At 36.9% G+C, this 19,243-nt stretch overlaps 2 protein-coding genes across 9 annotated transcripts in view; both read right to left on the reverse strand.

Annotated features, from left to right (window-relative positions):
* Positions 1-2,581: 2,581 nt before the first annotated feature.
* Positions 2,582-5,771, reverse strand: LOC131428171 (uncharacterized). The gene is made up of 2 exons (XM_058591927.1): positions 5,695-5,771; positions 2,582-5,633 (listed from the first exon to the last, which is right to left on the reverse strand). Exons 1-2 carry the CDS (start codon positions 5,769-5,771, stop codon positions 2,582-2,584), a joined length of 3,129 nt encoding a protein of 1,042 aa, XP_058447910.1.
* Positions 5,772-9,181: 3,410 nt separating this feature from the next.
* LOC131435824 (sodium/calcium exchanger 1) overlaps positions 9,182-19,243 on the reverse strand; it is a 367,945-nt gene continuing 357,883 nt past the window's right edge. For all 8 annotated transcript variants that reach the window (XM_058604051.1, XM_058604067.1, XM_058604058.1 and 5 more), the window contains 3 exons: positions 18,940-19,098; positions 18,676-18,847; positions 9,182-13,626 (listed from right to left, as the gene is read on the reverse strand). In XM_058604051.1, coding sequence (XP_058460034.1) covers positions 13,422-13,626; positions 18,676-18,847; positions 18,940-19,098 — 536 coding nt within the window. In that variant the 3' untranslated portion in view covers positions 9,182-13,421. The remainder of the gene's footprint in view (positions 13,627-18,675; positions 18,848-18,939; positions 19,099-19,243) is intronic.

Genomic DNA, 19,243 nt, shown 5'->3' on the forward strand with positions numbered 1-19,243 from the left:
TCAACTCTATTTTCGTGAAGTTCTAGTGCTCAAAAGTTTAAGCACCTCGAAAAAAGCCTTCATGCAAAATTTGACCTAAATTGGACATGCTTAAGGGGTGCTGCCCGGTGGTAAAGGTTTGACAATTATCGATCTTGAAAAAGCACCATAGGGGGGAGTACATGAAATTTCCAAAATCGAAATTTTTTTTTGATGCCAAAACTCTTAAAACTGCATAAAACATCGAAATTTAGAGTCATCTCAAAAAAAAATTTTTTTGAAAAAATCAACTTTCTGGGACTTAGAAAAATTTTCATAAAAGTCCCAAAAAGTCGATTTTTTCAAAAAATTTTTTTTTCGAGATGACACTAAATCTCGACGTTTCATGCAATTCTAAGCCTTTTGGCATCAAAATTTTTTTTTCGATTTCGAAAATTTCATGTACTCCCCCCTATGGTGATTTTTCAAGATATATGAAAATTTCACTAAGTGGACTAAGAAGGCTTTTTTATTTTAGATTAGCATCACTGTTCTCATACAAATAGGCAACGCAAATGTCAAGCACTGGTTTGGAAAAATGATGCTGACTGTGTGACATAAAACACTGAAGCATGCTTTTGTGAACTACTCAAATCAATCTGAATCAATTGGCGTCTAAAATTATTTAATAAATGTATGAAACATATTTTCATGAGACTGTTATGAAAGAAGAGAAAGGCATTATCACACCACTAGGTGGATTAAGAAGGGTTTTTTTTTATTATAACCATTCAATTGGATATCAAGAGTTCGGACAAGAGTTCGGATTAAACGCCGATTGTCGAAAATGTAGGTTGACATGCTGTTGACGTACTTCGACATATTCTTTAAAGACTTCTTAACAGTGAAAGCAGAATGTGGAAGGTTCTCTCAATAAATAATTTACCATAACTTATAGCTATTATACTTACTGAATTGATGGTCTTCCTTTTGGACTAAATCACTTTCTTCTAATGGCTACCGAAAAAGTAATCGGAAATATTTCGCCAGAAAATGGCTGCGTAGTGCCAAGCGAAAATGTAAAACGTAAATGACAGTTGTCTTGCCGAGTTTCGGCAAAAGCTAATTCATGTTCCGCATTTGCAGATTTCGAGATGATTGTTAATTACCTAAATCTAATACCAAATCTCGACAAAAACATGCACTTTGCCGAAAAAGTCAGTCAATCCACTAAATGAATCTCGGAAAACATAATATTGATTACTGAGCAATCAGCAAAATTTGGTGTTGCCGATCTGTCTCGCCATATTACTTCACCGAGCTCGAGAATTGGTTTTAAGTGTGACAGATTCTGTTTTAAACAATGAAATTTTTCAGTTTTTGTTTTCGAAATGCGAGAAAATCTTATGCTGATCATTTACAAATGATTTCAAAGCGTGATGGGTTAGTCGATGGCCTCACGCAGCCCACTCAGGTTCGATTCCTAACCGTCGTACATAGGGTCAGCAAGTTTTTCTGGCCCGAAGAGGCGAATGATCTTAAGGTTAAAAAAACCACTATGACTGGAACAAAAAAAAGATTTTATTCGTCGCGAAAATTATGAAACGTTACTTGAAGGACCGTGCAGATGTCCAAACCTAACCTAACCTTATAAGAAATTGCTTTTTAACGCTTTTTGATTTTCTTTTCCAGCGTTCAAAATAACCTTACCCGAACCGAAACAAATTCCGGATCACGATATTTGTCAACATATAAATTTATAAAATCAAAAATGATTATATGAAATAAAACAAATTGTTTTTGAATATTTCCTGTAACAGATCCTAAAATTTTACAATATAATAAATTTTGCAATGTTCATCGTCTACTCTTCTAGCTGAAGTGTGTTTAAAAAGACGTAAATCAAATGAAGTGTGTTAAAAAGGTGAAATTTCAAAGCAGCTTTGAATTCTCACATTTCGGAACTTTTTTTAAAAAATTTGGCTTATCGGACATTACGCGACATGTTTGTTGTACCGAAATTGGTAAAATGGTCATTCGTTATTCAACACGTTTATTTAGAAAATAGTTGTAGCCAAAATCCAAAGCATGGTCGAATTTGAAATTGAGACTTTCAGAGTTTTAGACTCAATTTAACCTATGCGTTGTTATTAATGAAAGAAATAATGCAAGTACATTTTTTATTTTTTATTATTTTTACCGTTTGGTGATAGTTTTTGAACTAAAAATAATATCAATTGATTTAGAACATTTTAAACTAATTATATGCATCTCTTTCGGTCTATTAGATCCAAATACCGCTAGAAACATCTGGAGAAAAAGCTAACAAATGGGGACGGGTATAGCGTGATGGGATAGTCGATGCCTTTCACGCAGCCCGCCTGGGTTCGATTCCCAACCCCGCACATATAGGGTCAGAAAGTTTTTCTGGTCCGAAGAGGCGAATGACCTAAGATGTTAAAGCCTCTATAATTGAAAACAAAAAAAAAAAAAAAAAAGCTAACGAATCAATGACTTTAAAAAGTGTAATTTCATTAAAATACGAGCTAACAATGACATATACTAAAACAGAACCGTAAACTTTGAACATTGACATAGTTACTTGAACATTTCGGTTGTGAGTTCAGTAAGCTATTCTGAACATTATCAGGAGTACTGTCAGCCATATGCAGATAAAACCACTGGACGGAATATTCGCAGCTGCCGGAACAGTCGGTGTCACTTCGGCTGATCTGGCAGATTTTTCTACCAGTGTAGTCCCACTGGTAGAGCTAGAAGTTCTGGTAACGATCGTAGAGGAGACCGGTGTCATTATGGATCGGGAGGTCGTTGCTGTTATGCTGACCGCAGTATTTCCGGAACCCGTGGATTCGGGGGCTTCGACAACTAGCGAACTTGCTCTTACAGTTGTAGTAACTTCGTAATCCGTTGCGTGTTTTGTTTCTGCATATGTTGTTGTTTCTAGAATAACGGTTTCCGTGACATTACCGGTTATGGTGGAACCATGAGGGTTTCTGTTTTCAAGAATAGCAGTTGTATCGTCGATGGCAGATATTCTTGTATCTGAATGTCTTTCCGTAGAAGTGGATATGTCGACTTCTGTGGTACTTGCAATCTCCTCGTTAGTCATTGAATCATACCAACTACCAGTAGTGTTTGGCGACACAATTGTGGTTATTTGAGCTACAGTTTTGGTTTTGGTAGATGTTTCCTGACTCGTACCAGTTTCAAGGGTTGTCGTACTTATAGAGTTCATACCGTTCGAAGTAGTCACTTCAGTTGTGGCTGTATTTTCTTCATCAGCTGAACTCGATTTTAATAACATTTCAACTTTATTGATATTCGCAGCTTTTGAGGTAATAACTTCAGCTATTTCTGTAGTTGCAGGAATTTCATCGGTTAAGATACGGTTTGTTGATATGGAAATATGGGAATCGGTTTCTGTTGCACTGGTAACTAAATATTCATCGGAATTTTCATCGCTTGTTGTGGTTATTGTCACTGCAGCCATGTTTCTTCTATCGATAGGTTCCTCGGTTACAACTGAATCAGCAGGGTTTCTATAAGTTGTAGTTGCTATGCTTGCAATAGCCGAGCTAACTTCAACAGCTGTAGTATCTCCACGGTTCGAAAGTCGAGAAGTTGGACTAACTTGGGTGGTAGTAATTCTTTCATCAGCAAGTGGTATTAAAGTTGTGCGAGTTTCAAGATCGGTAGTCATAAGAGAAGTAGTAGTCATTGTATCTTCGTCTCCGCTTGATAGTTCCGAATCGGTAGAAACGGAAATTTCTGTAGTCGTACGGGCTTCACTATTGATTGTTTCTTCTAGACTAGTATTATCTGAAATCACTGAAATACTAGCTTTGGCAGTGGTAATACCGAGAACATTGGTAGTTGGCCAAATTTCAATATTGGCTTCAGTTGTAGTAAGACGATTATCAGCTGTAACTATTTTGGTTGTCGTAGAACTATTCGTATAAGTTGGTAGATCGATTTCAGTGGTGCTGGTATTCTCTTCACTTGACGAAGTATCATACCAATTTGTAGTGGTTTCCAACGTTGAAACAGTAGTTGTTTGATCAACCAAAACTACTTCAGTTGATGTATCCAAAACAGTGCTTACCAACTGTTTACGAACTGTCACATCTTCAGAGCTAGTGACAGTGCTACTGTCAGTTGGTGTGCTTTCGGTAGTCGGTAAAGTTTCCAAAAGGCTCCCGGTGATAGTTGAAGCAACATTCGCGGTATAATCAGAAGCGATTATGTCATCTTCATTCGAAGTAATCTTCATTGTTGTTGCCATTGTATCGATTGATTTTGATTTTAACATAGTTTCCAAACTATCTGATGGAAAATTCTTGGCGGTAATTTCAGTTTTTTCACTAGATTTTCCCTCAAATGGAGTAACCGCTTCGGTAGTGGTGAAGTTTTCATCTGTTAAAACGCGGTTGGTCGAAATGGGAGTTTCTGTTGTACTAGCAATAGTATTTTGTGTGGTACTCTCATCACTAGTAGTGGTGTCATACAATTGTGTGCTAGTTATCGGCAATTCGATCATGTTTTCTCCTTTGATAGATTCTTTAGCCTCTTCCGAAGCGGTTGGAAATCTCAAAGTTGTGGCTGCCAGATTTTTATTAGTTACAGTTACCGTTTCGTGTGCAAAGAGTTTTGGAGTTTCTGTGAAAATGTCAGGAATGGCAGTGTCATGAGAAGTAGTAGATTCCTTTGCAGTGATCATCGCATCTTCGTAGCTACTTGCCGAATCAGTTGTTAGTACCGAAGTAATTATTTCTGTTGTTGTTCCTGTTTCTGAACTGGTATCAGAAGTCATTGTATAAATTTTGCCAGTAGGATTACCGAGTAGGGAAAGAGTCTCCGTAGTAGTAGAAATTTCCAGAACAGTGAGTTCTGCAGCATCGGTGACGGGTGCGATTCTCTCATTTCTGATTTCTGGAGTCGTGGTCGTAATAGTTATGTCGTGAATCAATTCGGTTGCCTCGGCGGAAAATGTGGTCGACGAATATTCCGTGACTTCACCGACAATGTCTTCAGATTTTATGGCACTAGCTTCGGTTGTTGTAGGACTCCCTCCGAGGAAATCATTCTCAGTAGTTGTGGTTATTTCAGCATCGCTTATCTTTGTAATCTCTGTTGTAGTTATCTTTTCAGCAATATCAATTTCTTCGCTGGAGCTAGTAACAGTTGTTGTATCGTCTGACGCTAGCTTACTCAAATTTTGTTCGGTTATGGAACTTTCCGTTACTGTGACCATTTCGGTGGTAGGATTGATTGTGGTTTCGGTGTATTTGGCGGCACTGTTTGGAACTGAAATTACTTCTTTTACTGTTGTACTTTCCGAAAACACTTCAGTTGTTTGTTCACTAGGAATACTTCCAACTGGCACTACAGAAAACGCTTCAGTAGACTCAAACATCGTCACATTGTTCACTAAATCTTTTTTCGCATTAGAAATTACACTGACCGGTCCTGTACTAAGCAGTTTACTATTTTTTACCCGGGAATCAATATCAGCAATTTCATTTTCGGTCACATCAACAGAACTGACCTCCGTCACATTCCGTTCCGGTGTATCAAAATCCAGTAGATTATTGATTCGTTGTAGGTCGACGATGCCAGAATCCGTAAATTCAACTTTGTTGACAACCACCGTGGGCCTGTGGTCGAAAAAGAACAGCGTAAATACACTTTTTACAAATTTTCCAAAAAAAAACTTACTTTTCATAGTACAACGGGCTTCCACAGACTAAAACCAGGAAGGTTGCATAATTTAAAACACGCACTAAATTATTCATATTTTTTCACAGTTTTAATATTATGATTCGAGCTGTCCTGCTTCCATGAGCCGCACACAAACCGCGAATGTTTCCTCAGCAGCTTTCCGGACCAACTAAGTTTTGGTGATCTGACGGAAGCGATGTGACTTTGAACACTCCTTGCAAGACACTGTTTTAGTCAATTCGAGCCAAATTCAGAAACCCTTATTTGGTTTTCACCGCAAATCCTTTTCCATTCTAGCCGGCAAAGCGATGCAAGTCGGCAGACAGCAAAATTACTACCCAAGAAAGCTAGCGAATTCCTCTACCTGGAACCGAACCGAAGTCAGGTGGCGTCAAATCGTATGACTGCAGCTCGGACAGGTACCGGACGGAGGCGACACCAAACAAACCCTCTTTTAGTTTTGCTTGTGAAGCCGCACCGGCGGGAAAAGTGACTGTTTGCTACTCAACAATTCATCACGAACCAATTAGGGTGAGAATTTCCGCACCGGTTGTTCTCGGCTTCTCCGCCCACTGTTTGTTCATAAATTCATTCGGATTTTTCTCAACACAAACTGTTGAACAGACAGGCGGATCCTTTCGGAATTTATTCTTTTCCAATTGACACCAAACGGGTCCGTCTCGTCAGTCGTCTCCTCGGACGATGCGGTCAGCCTGAATGGACCTAACAATTGTAACTGTCGACAGGACACTTGCGGCGTTTGAATAAAACCCAAGGTGATACCTTCATAAAAATCAATATCGAGCACCTCAATTTGAATCCGATCGATTGTGATGACATTGGCTGTGAAATATGATGTGTGTCTAATCAGCAGGTCCACAATGTGACCCGTCTAGACTTATTCACGTACGTACGTAGGGTAAGAGCTCCCTATCTCATCTCATTTGTAAGGACGTTACCTTAAAATCTGATTTAGGGACTAAAGTACTTATTTAAAAGTTTATTAATCAACTGACAAATCACATATTAAAATGGAAATCTTTTGTGCAAATATTTGATGATGAACACTGATAAACATTTATATTAAAATTTTAAACCAATTTGAACTGATTCATTTTATTAGTGAAAACAGATAGAGCAGATACATATTTCCTATGAAAATATCTGGCATCTCTGTGCACAGCTGATGAAACACACACAGTGTTATGGTGACGTATAGCGGAAAGAGCCTAGTGCTACTAGATTTGCCACAATGGTCATTTGATTCGTATTTAACAAGCTCTATTTGGTAATATTAGAATCCGAAACAGATTTATTTATATATAAATATCTATGATATAATTAAACTAATGTCACGGATACCAAAAACTATTTGTTGATGATAATTTGAAGAAGGAAAACAATTTTTTTTGTAACACTATTAGAAAACTTGGCAACTTTGCGAAACCAAATGAGATGAAAACAAAGCGTAATCAAGTGAACTATGTGAAAAACTTTCATCTCATATTTTTGAAGCCTTGTATCGCTTGTCGGGTAATTTTTGATGTTTTTAATCGCTAATTAAACAAGTGGCAAGTGAACATTACTAATTATGCAGTCATCCAGCATTCAATCGTAGAGTAATTGTGCGAAATAGTGATCATGTTTCGAGACGAATCGATTAGTAGATATTTAGAAACATGACGAACTGTAAATCTTGAGACGAAAATGTGTCCTAAATTGAAAAGTGAGTAATGAGGTGAAGTGACGAGATGGAAATAGAAGCTCAGCTGAAATAGGGAGCCGTTACCCTACATAAAATAATGCACGCATGATGTTCATTTACGGAACTTTGCTGCTATTACACATTATTGAGCTCATGGGTGTAATCGCATTTAATCATGAAAAAAAAGTATGGTACAATAGATTTGGCCTTCTATTTCAAGCTAATTTATTGACTGACGATGAATGAGGATGTCCATCATATTCTGTTAGCTTTGGCCACCCGTTCTATGCGAAACACTTGTCTGTATAAAATTTAGACAACTTTAGCTAGAATGTTCAGTGCTGCACAATACTTCCTTCAAACATTTCTTTAACGTACAATTAGATCTATAGCTATAGGATGGCGTAACTAAAACATTTAGCTTTAAGCATTAGAGCATTGCTATTTTCATTGAACTATTAGCCCTTTTCATTAGGAGAAATTATATTTCTTTGGATTTTTTGTCTTTATTAATCATCATTATAAAAGGTTTCACCAAAAGTCTACGTAGTCTCATAATTATTTTTAATTTTTTTCCAGAATTCAGGCTTATGTCGCTTTTCACTTGATGCCAAACCTAACCCAGTTTCCACCGTATCACTTTATTTTCAGTGCAAAATGAGCCCGAATAACTTTCCATCCGTATAACCTTCAAATGAGCCGGAATATGCGGAATTATTATGCTCCTTACCAAGACATCAGAATATTATTTCAACTTAACTCGGTAAAGAGTAAAAAGCAAAAAATAAAAAGTAAAAAAGTCATGTTGGTGATCTAATTCGGCATTTCATTATGCCGAGCCCGAGAATCGGTTCTAGGTTTGCAAATTCCGTTTAACCGAAACCAAAACTATCTCCATATACGGCACAATCTGTTGAGCAAAAGATTATTCAGAGTAAAATGTGCACACTTAAATTGGATTACCGATCTCATATCTGTTCGAACACCGGTAGCTGAATTTTTCAGTGAAAGTAATATATCAGTAGAATGAGAATGTTCGGTAGTTCGGCTGTTCTGAAGTCGTCAAAAGTTAAAAAAAAACGGAATGAAATTTATTTCGTTTTCGCTTGATACCAAGCCTAACCCAGTTGCCACCCTAACTGCTGTCAAACCGTTTGTTTGAACGTAGTTTTAACGTTGTTGAACTGAAAATCGAGTCAGTTCCCAACCTGATGTTTATATCAGGTTTGTTAAAACCCCCGTTGCTAAGTACGAAATCAATACAGTTTCGTGAAAAGTGTTTGTTTGATGAAACTACCCTGGATCAGTTTCAGTTTTCTCAAGCGAAAACGACATTAGTGTGTGTAGTATTCGTGATCAAATTCGGAATCCATTTGGAAATCATACTGAGTTCCGAATCAAATTCCAGACGAGTTAACTGGGCAGGAGTTGGCCGGATTTAGAATTATTACAAAAAAAAAAACGCTTCCCAGAGACATCTAGCATTTGCGTAACTGTTTGGAATGATTATTATTCATTAGGTTTGGATTATTTTATTCAACCGTAAATAAAGCTTCGGAAAGCTGTTTGACGCTTTTAATCAGCGAGAGCTCGTTTCCAATGCAACAGCCGACTGCATAGTGAAAGTTTATGTATTGTGAACCAGGGATGCCAGATTTCAAACCACTTCGAAACGAGTGAAAATTCATTTGCACAAAAACAACGTATTGTAATTTGGAAAGGAATGTTTTTTTCCCCGTTTGTTTGTGACATTAACCGAAAGAAAAACGCGATCGAAAATTTGTAATTTATTACTTTTGTATTTTTCTCTCTACTGTTACTCATCTCTCCAACGGAATTTTTGCTCTGTTTATTGATTGTTTCACATCAGGATCTGACTCTTTTTTTATATTTTTTCTTTAGCCCAATCATGACAATGGTTTTCGGCTGTGTTTCACTATAGAGTTTTGATACAACCGCGTTGTCTGCTTCGCTCAGTAGATGAACCGAGGTGGGATGTTGCATCAGTTCTAACAGCACTTGTATGGGGATACTTTTGTATTTTCACCGGTTTCCGATCTGTGTGTATTTCTTGAACTGCGCTTCGTGGTTTTTGGCTGTAGTTTGCTCATTTTCATTGTTATGTCACGACTACAAGGATTATGTTAGGTAAGGTTGTGTCAAGTTTGATGGGAGTAAATGTTTAATTTTATTCTTGCACGCTTGATTTGAGCAATAGATTGGTATAGATAGAGGAGATCGAAGAGAAAGTGATATCTACGGGGATATTTCTAAGGAAGAGAGTACAAATAGAGGTTTCCTTAACAGATATACAGCGTAGTGTCTATTCTGATTGATTTTTTTTTTGTTGTTTTGATGTACATGATTATGTTAGCCGAAAAATGGGCAGGATTAGAATTTCGCTTTTCTTCTAGTTGAATGTGTGGTCGTAATGTTTACTGACTAGCGGTTTAGAAGGATTAGAATAGAAAAAACAGAAAAAAAACGTACATTCGATTTAGCTTAGGTAGATCGGAAATAGGAGTGTATTTTTTCTCTACTCCCTTTTTTTTCTTTTTCTAGTAACTAGTAGTACGACATTCAGTACACTGTTGATAGATTTCTGTTTGATTGGGTTCGATATATTTGCTCCACTTTCTAGTTGGAAGATAGTTACATTTGGTTGCTTACCTTCGGTTTCAAACATTCGTTCCTATACGATTGATTACAGCATAATTTTAACAGGCATACTGGATAAACAGCAATTTCCATTCTTATGTTAAGTGTTGTAGGTCTCTACTGTCACATACAGTTGAAGTACGAAGGGATTCGATTTTCTGTATATCTAGGCGACCAAACATGATCCATTGATTGGTATGAATAAGATTTGCTATTTTGGATTAGGAAGGGAACATTTAGAGTTGTTATGTTCGGAAAAATGTTTTGTTTTTTTTAACAACAGAGTGATTTTTTCACAATCAGGTGGTTGTTGCTCTAAATCCGTTTTGCTGCATCTGTTTGTGTGTATCTTATAAAAATATAGATTTTATTTTGATCTCTTTCATTCGTTCTCTAAACAGTTAGCTTGATTAATTGCTGTTCTAAATTTCTCTTTTCCATGTTTTACGGTTAAGTGAATCTGTCAACAAACAACGAAATACCGCAGTGCACTCTGCAGTGTAACAAATTGTTTTCTTCAAATTATCTACGTCCCGGCAGGCGAGGGAAAAATGATATACACTTTCACTTTGGGGTCTCGGTAGCAGGACTATAATTTTCTCAAACGCTACACTTCGGGACACTTAGGAAGTTTCGGTGTATAAAATGATTCACTGCAAGATCACGAGCGACAAGCATTTCGTAAACAAATCTGTCTTGATAACACTGGTGACGGTTTCCAGAAACTGTGTGTGGCCATTTAGAACCAGAACGGTTCCTACCTTCGTCTTCGAACATTTGTTTTGTCTGTAAGTAGCGCTAGTTTCCTACTGTTAACTAAATTAAATACACTGCTATGGCATATGAAAACGATTTCGCTGTTTCGCTGTTTTAGAATATACTTATACAAAACTAGAGGTTTTTCTCGCTTACACGTGGCGTGGACGTTTCTCTTAGCAATATTGTTTTGTTTTGTTCATTTTTCTATACTCGACAACGTGTGTAATGGTCTAAAAAGTGATTAACCGACTTTTAACAACTAAATACTCTTACCCCTAACGTGGTTTCTAAATGGAAGAATAAGAACTTTTTTTTTCGCGCGATTGAATTGTTTTCCGATCTGATTATCTTTTCGATTGTAGCATATTGTTAACCAACAAACTAAAACTGACAGTTGCGGTCTGTCAAAATCATTAAACTCGCCGATCGTATAGAGCAAGTTGAATATCCAGTTAATATCTTCACTGTTGCGATTTTGTTTTCTGACGGTATTTGTTTCAGTTGGTAAAGCAGTTGGGTGGAAGTGTCGTAAGAAAGTTTAACTTTTCATTCTACACACTTAGACTGTTCGACGGAATTCGGTAATTTTTTACCGAGTATTTAACTGTTCGGTAAGAGTGCGTTCGTTGATTGCGAAGTGTTCGGCACTGAACGTTTTATTGATCTGTCAAAAGCTACCGAACAATTATGTAAACGCAAAATCATTAACGGACGGTTCGGTAAGGTTAATGTTTATTACGATTATGTATTTGATCGAAAGTTGGAAGGCTTTTCGGATTAAGATATTGGCCTTAGAAATGTTTTAGACGCTGGAAAATTTGTCATTTCTGATATTTACCGAAAGTTTTCGGTAAAAAATTGACCGAACACCAATACTATATCTAAGTGTGCAGTAACTTTGGTTCAACTGAAAGGATTTTTTTTGTAGTTTTATGCAGTTACTCTGCACTGACATGAAATCAGAAAAGTAGAATTTTATTAAAAACATAAAAAATCTCATTCTGTCAGCTGAACTCTCGCCTTAAATTGGGAAAAATTCTTAAATATTAAACTGAGTTATGGCGCTAATCAATTGAGCAGATGTGACGAACGTGTAGCCCAAATTTTTAATGCTTATTTTTTGTTCGGTACGGAAATATCTGCTAGATAAATTTTAATGTCATTTTCGAAAAGGTTCTAAATTTTAAACGAACTATCATCAGACTGATTTACGTTTCCTTCGATTTCGCGTGTGAGAAAATACGATCCAAACAGAAATAAAAAAACATTTTAAATGCGTCAGTACGTGGCGATGATATGAGAGCTGAAATTTCGACCAGAATGTTGCTACTGGTACATACAAATTCCAATCTGTAAATTGGGTTTTGACTGGTGAGTATCACACTAAACGCTATTTGATACTACCTGGATTGTTGGACCATTTAATTTCCTTGTTTCATATGTAATTAAATTCGCAACTTGCAGACTCTGTTTCCCTTTCTCTAAGACAATGGGAAGCTAGAAGCAATCGCTACAAATCATCACATAAGATATGTCTTCATCGCTCTTCATAAATAAAGGTTTTCGTCTGCATTCCATACCGATAGTGATCGAAGTAGGCGCATGATTGTAGATTGCGGTGTTCTGGCAACACTTCTATGACTTGGATAGTGAAAAAATCAAAAATCTATAGAACCGGTAAACGATAAGTATAACTATCTATATACAGTACAGAAATCGCGAGAGTGTGACACCAAAAGAAAATACATTCAAGGTTTGACTAGAATCAATGCTAAAGCCTAATACCAAAGCAGTTACAGAGCCAATCTCGGCATAAAAGTTGTCTACGTCTCACATCCGTCTCAGAATATCTTATTATTCGCACTAGTTTTTGTTCAATAGCCGAACCTGTTGGTATCATTTATTATCCTAATTAAACAGTACATCATCTGTACAGTCTCTCTCTATATATAGATGCATCCTTAAATAGTCGTAATCCTTAACAATTTGGCATTCTCATTTTGTTTGGTTGTCGGTTCAACAGAGCAAGGAAGTGGAAACTGGCATCCACCGTCGCAGGAACCTAGTCCTCGAGGAGCCTCCAGCTTCCACTTCACTAATTAATATACTCTTACAAATTATCAACAATACAGCTAGTAAACTAAAATGTCTTGTGATTCACTTGCGATGTCCCGTGAATGGTTTTAGTATTATTCTGGAGGTTTTCCACTCGACAAAACCCGGTTTTTTAAGTAACTGTTTTCTGTTGCTGTTCGCTTCTTAGTAGATAACAAGTGTCCCATCTTAATCACTACAAGTTTCAAATAAATAGCTTAAACAAATGGTTGACTTTTTGACTCTGGTCTGGTCGATAGCTATAACACGTTGGGTTATTCTTCACGGTACCTACTGGTTGGCACACTAATTTATGGTTTCATCCTCCAGGAGATGTGCTCTTCTTCGCATGGACGATTCAAAGTATAAAGGAAGCAGGAAATAACATGGAATCGATATACTGTCGGTGCTGCGAATGAGTAAGTGTCTGTACGTGTGTGTGTGTGCCTGTGTGCGGTGCCTGGTCAGCTTGTTTTGCGTTGACAAAAGCCGCAGCAGCAGCAGCATTTTAGAACCCTTTGATGACTCCGTATGCCTCTAAACTGCTCATCACCAGATACATGACCCACAGCGAAAACAGGACGCAGGCCGTGAGGTATTTCGGCTTTTTGGGACCACCCAGTTCGCCGCCGATCTTCGGATTTCGGCGTAACATCAGCACAAATATCGCGATGAAAGCCTCCGTACAGAACAGGGTCACCGAGAAGGCCAGTCTGAAATGGTGAAATAAATTTTATTTTTTTGAAAACAAAAAAAAAATCAGTAGTGATTTTGTATTTGATTGATAGAATACAGTTTAGAGAACATTACGTTAAAAGTGTTGGTTTGCAAGATACAGTGATTCAAACCATAGAATGGAAAAAAGTTTTTGGCCACACTATGTGTTATCCGTCATCTTTTGTTTACATTCAGCTTAGAGTGACTATAATCAGAGTGACGACAGCTGTTCGTTTGGAATGACAGCTACCAGTTCCAAACGAGCAAAATGACCTGTTAATTCAATGTGAAGCTAATGGAATGTTTTGAATTGTTACCAACATTACGTATTATACAGATTTTTACATGCTCATACAGATTTAATACAGAGTACAGATTTTCTCAATTTAATACAGATTTATACAGATCTCACAAAAAGTAAGAAATAAAAAATTAAACTTTTGTCTGAACTACAATTTAGAAATAATACATTGCTTGCTTTTTGTTTTACAAGCAATAATCAATTTTCGGCTTTCCTACAGGACATCAATTATAAATCGACAGAATATTAAAATTTCAATTTCACTAACATAGAATTATTTCGGAATGTACAGCGTACGAAAATTATTTGAATTTTCTATTAGTAAACTCCACTCGAAAATCTATCATATACTGGTTTTACAATTCAGAAAAAGTAGGATTACGCATGAACCTACAGAATGAAACAGTTCTCAGATCGTTTAGGCCATCTTTCGCAGTGAAGTGAGTTCCACTATTCCACTGAAACTGGAATCGCCCCGAATATTGGCTTTGCAGCAGCCTTTGCGACTAGCACCAACAGGTTATCTACCTGCAGCTTACAGTTGTCTTCGTCTCGAAAAACAACCTCTCCGTTCGAATGCTTTTTACTGCATGAAACCCTTCACTGTCAACATTTTGGGATCATCTTAATTGCGTAAAGCGGTTGCTGGGTGAGTGGTGCCGGCCGGCATTGGAAGTTATTTAGGAATTAACCTTGTTTGTGCTAGGGTACATAACCAATTTCTTTATGTTTACGTTTCGGTTTAGCCTCGGCGGTTTATGTTGGAGTGCAGGTGGCATAACAGTTCAACATAAACTGCTATGCACTGTCGAGTCTAAGACGAAACGTAAAGATGATGGTGAAAGTATGATAATTTACCATTTTGAATAATCACCGGTTTACATGAAATTTCCGAAATCAATTCCAAATATCTTAAAATTGGCTGAAACGATAAGATCAAAAGAAATTCTTTTTTGTCGTGAATACGACTTACTTTACTATGGGGTGCCTTTTCAAAGTGATAAGTTTTTGATCGTGAATATTTCTTGTTGTATCTAACGAATCAACATATTTTTTGCTACACGCCATCGGAAATATGATCACAATTTTATGATGAAAATATCAGTTTTGTGACATAATCTCAAATAATTCAAAATTAAACTTTTCTGAAATGTTTGGTATAAACGAGTATCATAGAGGATAATTCATAGAGCGCGTTTGCCTCCTCGTATTTTTAAAGCTCATAGCTCAGTGATCCGTGAAAGAATTTATATAATCTAACTACCAATAGAATCGAAATTTTTCAACTTAAACGTGTATAGCAACAGCGTTGAAGTATGTCAATAGTACACTATTGAAACACCTGTTTCATTTGACCCATGTCAACACCAACCAATCAGAACGCGTTCTAAGGAAGAGAACAAAATATCTGCTGCTGTACAACAAATCGTTCGAGAAAAAAGTTCCGAAAAGTGTTGAATATCGTAGTGAGTTCCTCAATTTGGTCCTTCTGAATGCTAGAAACAAATCCCTACAGCATATTAATAGTTTCTTTCAATAAATTATGCAAATCCGAAATGAAATAATCGACATTAAAATTCTGTATCCGGCTATTTTTATAGCCGTTAGGACCGCCCATTAGTGAAAAAGCTACAAACGAAATCACGTAAAAAGAAAGCTCTTAACAAAAATTGGATCAGTTTGGATTCTATCGCCAATGCGAGCAGATGTATTTTGTGCCGTTTGCAAAGCTAGTTTCGCTTCCGACAAGAGCGATTACGTCACAGCTGCCAGTTATTTGCATTGATGAAAAAACAACGGTGGAGAGCATTAAACAAAATCAGCCGTTCTAATGGCTCAAAAGATTTCTAAAGAACTATTAGGATTTTAGTTTTTGCAATGACTGAGCGGAAACATATATTGGAGAAGCCAAATGAATGAAAAACTAACAGAAAAGATGATTTTTTGGAAAAAGATACGCTCAGAGACAGGACTCGAACCTGCGTTCTTATGCACATACGCGCTACCAATACTCTAAGTATTGTAACAGACACACTACTAACACGCTACTATTTCGCCACTCTGAATCTTGTTTTAGTCACTCTTCTCTGTATTTCTGGTAATGATTCCAATATTTAGGAGTATAAGGATCAGGGTCATTTCACCGAAAGCCATTTTGCCGAAAGCCGTTTCGCCGAAAGCCATTTCGCCGAAAGGGTTATTTCGCCGAATGACATTTCGCCGAATGGATCACTTCGCTGAATGCCATTTCGCCGAAAGGGCCATTTCACCAAATCCTGAAATCGTAATTAGAAATGATTTAAATTAAAGACAAACGAAAGATGATAGCGTTAACGGCCGTTTTGTTGACCTACCATTGTACTTCTTGAATAATGATTGATTGTTTTACTCTTGAATAAAGATTGATTCGTGAACCTCAGAAAGTAGTTCCCAAGAAAACTTGTTGACTATTAGCTAGTAAGCATCAAAGTAATTGCATAGGTCTATCTACTTCGCAAATGTAGGTGGTATTTTCCGTTTATTAAGTGAAATTACCCTTTCGGTGAAATGACCCTTCCGGCGAAATGACCCTTTCGGCGAAACGACCTATTCGGCGAAACGACTTTCGGCGATATGACCCGCTTCCCATATTTACGATTATTGTAAAAAGTCTCACTTTTTCTGAGGTCATCTATCCACAGTTTTCATAATAACTTTGAGTAAACAACCCTATTTTTCGTTTTTTTTTCAGTGTATATTCTTTCTGGAAGTAGTTCCTTTCCAATGATTAACAAATTCGGTTGACTAACAACAAAGTTATGATTTGGTAAAGTTGAAGTTCTCATTATCCTATTCGCCATGCAGGTGCCGCATGTATGCAGATAGGGCATATTTCGAGTTTGGAACGGGAAAAATCAGATTGCGCACTTGGACATTTGAATAATAGTCAATTTTCGGGAATGGTAATCCCTTTGTGGGAACCCTTTTAGAAAATCAAATTTTTGCTTTTTCAGAGGTTCGCAGGTTTGCTCTCTGAAAATTAGATCGTTGGTAGGTCCAAGTTCCCAACCACAATCGCACGGAAAGAAATCCGTTACTGCTGTCATGATTAGAAAATCATGAAACCAATCATTTTAACTTATCATGAAATCATGAGCAATAACTCTTCTCTCGCGAAAATGAATCATGGTTCGAAAATGCGTTACTTGAAGAATGCATTTCTTTCAAAACTCGTAACTCTAATTTTCTACCCGGATATCACTTTGAACTCTCTGCCTCAAGTGATGTGATAGATTAATAGATTAATGGTAAAGCAAAAATCAGACATTGAATAGGAAGACCTACTGAAAATGTTTACTTGATCCTGAAGCATGTAATTTAATAATTGTTGTTTTACCAACATAACATAAAAATGAAGATAATGATCAGAAAATTGACATCATAAGAGACATTTTTCATTTGACAAACATTAATGTTTCATTTTGTTCGAATGTATTCTTACATATTTGATGTGATCGTTGTTGCTACAATAATATTCCGAGAGCTAGCGTTTATTTCGATTGTGAATTTGGAACACCATCTAACGAAAATCAGAAAAATATTTTGTTCAACCACTTTGATAAATTTGTTTCATAGATATAACAACACAAGCTGTATTTATGCACCTAAATATTATGAAAAAGACGAATTTTTTGCAAGAATTCGACATAGAGTTTCTTTTTAAGAGGCTTGATTCACTCGTGTTTTTTAATGCAGTTCGATGTGTTTAAATTCTGAAACACAAAATCAAAACTGAAATAATGAACGCAAGTAAACACGTCATCTCTTGCGTCGTCGTTTTTTAAAAACAGAAAAAAAGAAGTTCGTCGTGCTTTTCTCTTAATTTATATTGCAACAATGACCATCGTTGCAAAAATCACACAAAACGCCTGCATTTATGTTGCAAAAATTACCATCGTAGCAGAAACACGCCTGAAGTTATACCCAACAACTTCAAGTGCGTTACGTTTAAATTTCATCGAAATCAGTCCAAATGGATCATGATTCGAGAAATTTTAATCATGGTGTATTATCATAACATGAAAATATATTATTTTCCGCAAATCATGACTCGTTTTACTCATTTCTATATACGAATACGAATAAAACTGACACGTTTTTTTATACTTTCGAATTCGAATTGATAGTTGATCGATTGTGTGAATTGTGAAACTTTCCCCCTTTTCACTACTAGCATTTTAAACGATTTTTGACGTTGATTATCTCATTTCATTGAAAGAAACTATCAAGATGCTGTACAGGATTCATTTCTGCCTTTTAGATGGACCAAATTGTGGAATTCTCTGCGATATTTAGCACAGTTTGGAAAAATTTTCTCGAACGGTTTTCACACAGCGAAAAGTTTACGAAACAAATCAAATTATTTTGGATTTTCACTAAACTGATGATTTTTACCTTCGATTTGCAAAGAAGTAATCTTAATAGTTCTTTAGATAACATTTAGAGCCTTTAGAACAACTGATTTTATATAATGTTGTCCAAATTTTGGTTTTTTGTTTACACAATTTTTTATCGTTATCTATAATTGGATTACCACATATCATCAGTTGAATTCCGGTTTAGGATGTGCAAAAAGTACAACTGTTCACACGTACTTTTCCTCTAGGAAAACACTTTGCTGACTAGTCTGGCGAACAAACAAACAAACAACCAAACACTGCTGCCGAGTAGTTGTTAATGACCCGGGGTTGGCTTCAATACTTACGTTCCGGGCTGCACCTCAAAATTGCGCCCATGAAAGGCGTGGTAGCAGGCGCCGATGGTCCAGGCAAGACCGATACCGAGGAACACATTGACGGCATTACTGCCGGTGACGTTTCCAACACTAGCGTCGGCGTATTTATCCTGAATGGCAGCAACCTTGCTGGCGAATGTGTCTACAGGAAAATAGCAAGAAAACACAATGTCCTCGAGTTAGCAAAACAAAAAACCATTGTCGATTGCATCATCCATCGGTTGTGAAACTTACCCGGTATACTCGTACCCATCGCAACGAAGATAATGGCAGTGACAGAATCCTTAATACCTAGGGTACAACCGAAGTGTGATGCCACATCTCCTATGATTGCCGTCACCACACCTATGCAGAAGATGGAAACCACAAAGCAAAGATAGCCGCCGCCGATATCTGTCGAAGAGAAAAAATAAATGTAAGTGGGTTAATTCTTAGCAATTCCTGTTGTTTTAATGTACGTCATAAGAACGGCAAGGCCAACATTGCATAACACATCACGAAACAAGTACGGTACGCAAATTGATAATCTTCTAGTCGA

Source organism: Malaya genurostris, chromosome 1 (genome assembly GCF_030247185.1).
Source record: "Malaya genurostris strain Urasoe2022 chromosome 1, Malgen_1.1, whole genome shotgun sequence".
Classification (NCBI taxonomy): Eukaryota; Metazoa; Arthropoda; class Insecta; order Diptera; family Culicidae; genus Malaya; species Malaya genurostris.

Excerpts from the sequence above, each read along its gene's own strand:
- LOC131428171 (XM_058591927.1), bottom strand. The coding sequence starts at position 5,771 with ATGAATAATTTAGTGCGTGTTTTAAATTATGCAACCTTCCTGGTTTTA. Across the intron at positions 5,634-5,694 it reads AGCCCGTTGTACTATGAAAA|GCCCACGGTGGTTGTCAACA; the intron begins GTAAGTTTTTTT and ends TTTCGACCACAG.